We start from the raw sequence: 2,830 nt of genomic DNA, 5'->3' as shown, positions 1-2,830 counted from the left end.
GCTCCGCGGAGTCAGCCTCACGCAAGGAGCTCGATAGTCTCTTCGGATACTTGAGCTTCTGTGCACATGTGGTCTTCGGTGGCCGCGCATTCCTTCATGGTCTTCGCACGTTACGATTTTCTTTTCGCTCTGACGGAACGGCGAGGTCCTCTTCCTGGCTATACAGGATAGAGGACAAGACCAGGCTAGACATGGCTTGGTGGGACGACAATCTCATCAAGTTTAATGGGGACCGCCGTGTTCCTATCGTCGCTCTAGCCCTCGACACCCCTCTCCGAGTAGGGGACTTAGACGCCCGAGGAGGGGTCGGTGGTGTCGGGATTTTCTTTGAAGGGGCATTCGTCGGGCTTTCGGGCCCACAATGCAATGCGCTCTACCCGGCTGGCGCCGCTATCTCATCTCCAGGGACTTGGCCCACACCTAGTGTGGTCGCTAATCACTGGGAGATGTTTGTTTTCATAGTCTTTGTAGACTTGTTCGGTCCGTGCATTGATTGCTAAACAATCAATCCGTCTCCGCTCTGACAGCGTTACGGCGATTCGGTGTGTGCGAGACCTGACAGCCGCTCTGGATTCTCCGGAGCTGGCGGCTCCTACTAGGACCTTCTTGTCTCTGTGCGTAGATTACAATGTGCGCATAGTACCAGAGCACATTCCTCGCGAGAGCAATGTCCTGGCCGATACCCTATCTCGGGAGCGGTTCGGGGACTTCGTCTCTCACGCGTTGGATTGGCTGGCCCAAACCGGCCAGCATTCTGTTTGGCTTGGCAGCCTTAGGAACGTGTAAATCATTTTATGCAGGTGCAATTCCTGAGATGATGGTTGAACGAGAGAAGTTGTGGAGTGAGGTCTGTACGTATTCGGACAGGCGCTCGCACCGAACACCAAGCGTCAGTACGAGCACCACGTGAAGTGGTTCGCGGAGTTCTGCATTGCGAGCGGTTCAGACTTTCTCAATCCAACGGAGGCAGATGCGATGATGTACTGCGCTATACAAGCGCGAACAGTCAAGTACACTACGATCCTGCAATATCTGAAAGGGTTACGGAGCTATTACTCTCAACGGAGATTGCCTGGCATCAAGGCGGCCGGAGACTGGCCGCACTTGTATCGTATGCTAAAGGGCATCAAGCACGTGAAAGGGGGCGGAACAGCCCCCAAGGCGCCGATCACGCCAGCCATGCTGGCTGCTCTCCGTAACAGCATACAGGTGGACTCGCCCTATGGGGCAGCACTTTGGGCCTGTGTGTTGGTGACGTTCTTCGGGTTCTTTCGCAAGAGCAACACTACCACCAACTCTAATTCTCTGTACTCGGTTAAGCTGATGTTCGCCGGGGACATCGAGGTGGACTCAAACAAGTACTGCCTCAAGGTTAGAGTGAAAGCCACAAAGACAATCCAGTTCTCCGAACGGACTCTGGTTGTTTGGATCCAGGGCCAACGTGGACACATTCTGGACCCTGTGGCAGCGTGGGAACGTCACAAAGCCATCAACAAGCCGTCTCTGATCGCCGCTGCCTTTTCGTATCGGCGCGATGACGTTATCCGGGCGTCGTGCATAACGCTTTAGCTTTAGCTGGCTAACGCGGCTAAGTTCATGGCTAGGCTCTGCGGCGTCAACCCGGACTTTGTGTCGGGTCACAGCTTTCGCCGCGGTGGAGCTTCGTATGCTGCGCTTGCCGGAGTTCCGGACATTCTGATCCAGCGTCAGGGTGATTAAAAATCGGCATGTTATCGGGCTTACATCGTGTGTCCTCCGGAGACGCACTTGAAGGCCACGCGGAGCATGCTCAGCACGATGGTCGGAGACCCTACCACTTGGGGGGCGGTTCTCTTACCGGCTGTCGGCCCTCCTGACCACGCAGGCCTCCAGGTGCTGGATGATGTGTAGGTGATTTGGGGGTTTTTCTGTGTTTGGGGTGAGTTGTCACTTGTTCTTGCCAGGCTCGGTCCCGCCACGAGCGCGGGAATCGGAGCCCTGTTCGCGGTTCGGAAGGCCGCGAGTCGACAGACGGGAGGTCCCGCGTCGGACGCTCACATCAGCGCAAGATACTCGCAAACCACCTGACACATTTGTTGGTGTAATCTTCCTAACGCGTTGGATCCGTGTTTGTTGCCATGGGAAAGTTGCCTATTCGGGAATGTTGCCTTGAGATGTCAAATCCGGATGATTACACCAACGCCGCCTGTCACTTGATTACGGCGGCGAGCTTTTGAGCAAGTATGACGGACATTGCCAACGAACCCTCCCAGTGGAGCCATGCTATGCGCGTACTGCTCAGGTTCATTTATAACGTGCTGGTACGAGGCGTGCGTGGCGTACGGTCTCTGGGCTTCGATTGGAGCAGTGTCCGATAAGGTCATACTTGATCCTAGGTTACACTTCGAGGTGTAGGCCAGATTCATGGGATCGCGCGTAAAACGCGATGTGCGTATCACGGCAGTTGCCGCATGCGTGATCGTGATCGTGTAAGATGAGCCAACGTGTGATGACGCTTATGCAAGAGGATGGACGCAATGTGTGCGCCAGTCCTGATCGGCTGTATCCCTATATATAGGCGCGATCGGTACAGAGGTATCCACCCGACATCCTACCCACAGCACGACGGCGCAGCCACGCGGGCGTCAAACTGACAGAGTGTTTTTGTCCCACCCACCCCCCGATAATGGCTACCACGTCTGAGTTTTAGTGCCGGTGGCTGTCTTTACATGTTGTTAACACGCATGCATGTGTGCGACCCTTGACACGGTCGGCAGCTGGGTAGTGATCACCGAGTTACTTCGTTTGTGAACACGAACAGTAGCTGGGGTGAGTTGTCACTTGTTCTTGC

The 2,830-nt window shown here is 55.2% G+C and overlaps 1 protein-coding gene across 1 annotated transcript; it reads left to right on the top strand.

Moving 5' to 3' along the window:
• The first annotated feature begins 975 nt into the window (after positions 1-975).
• LOC149810329 (uncharacterized) lies at positions 976-1,569 on the top strand. The gene has a single exon (XM_089994291.1). The coding sequence runs from the start codon at positions 976-978 to the stop codon at positions 1,567-1,569; it is 594 nt and encodes a 197-aa protein (XP_089850417.1).
• The last annotated feature ends 1,261 nt before the right edge of the window (positions 1,570-2,830 follow it).

The sequence above is a fragment of the Nuphar pumila genome, unplaced genomic scaffold, assembly GCF_984573655.1.
Source record: "Nuphar pumila unplaced genomic scaffold, dmNupPumi1.hap1.1 HAP1_SCAFFOLD_385, whole genome shotgun sequence".
NCBI lineage: Eukaryota > Viridiplantae > Streptophyta > Magnoliopsida > Nymphaeales > Nymphaeaceae > Nuphar > Nuphar pumila.
This window is presented reverse-complemented; position numbering and strand designations above follow the sequence as displayed.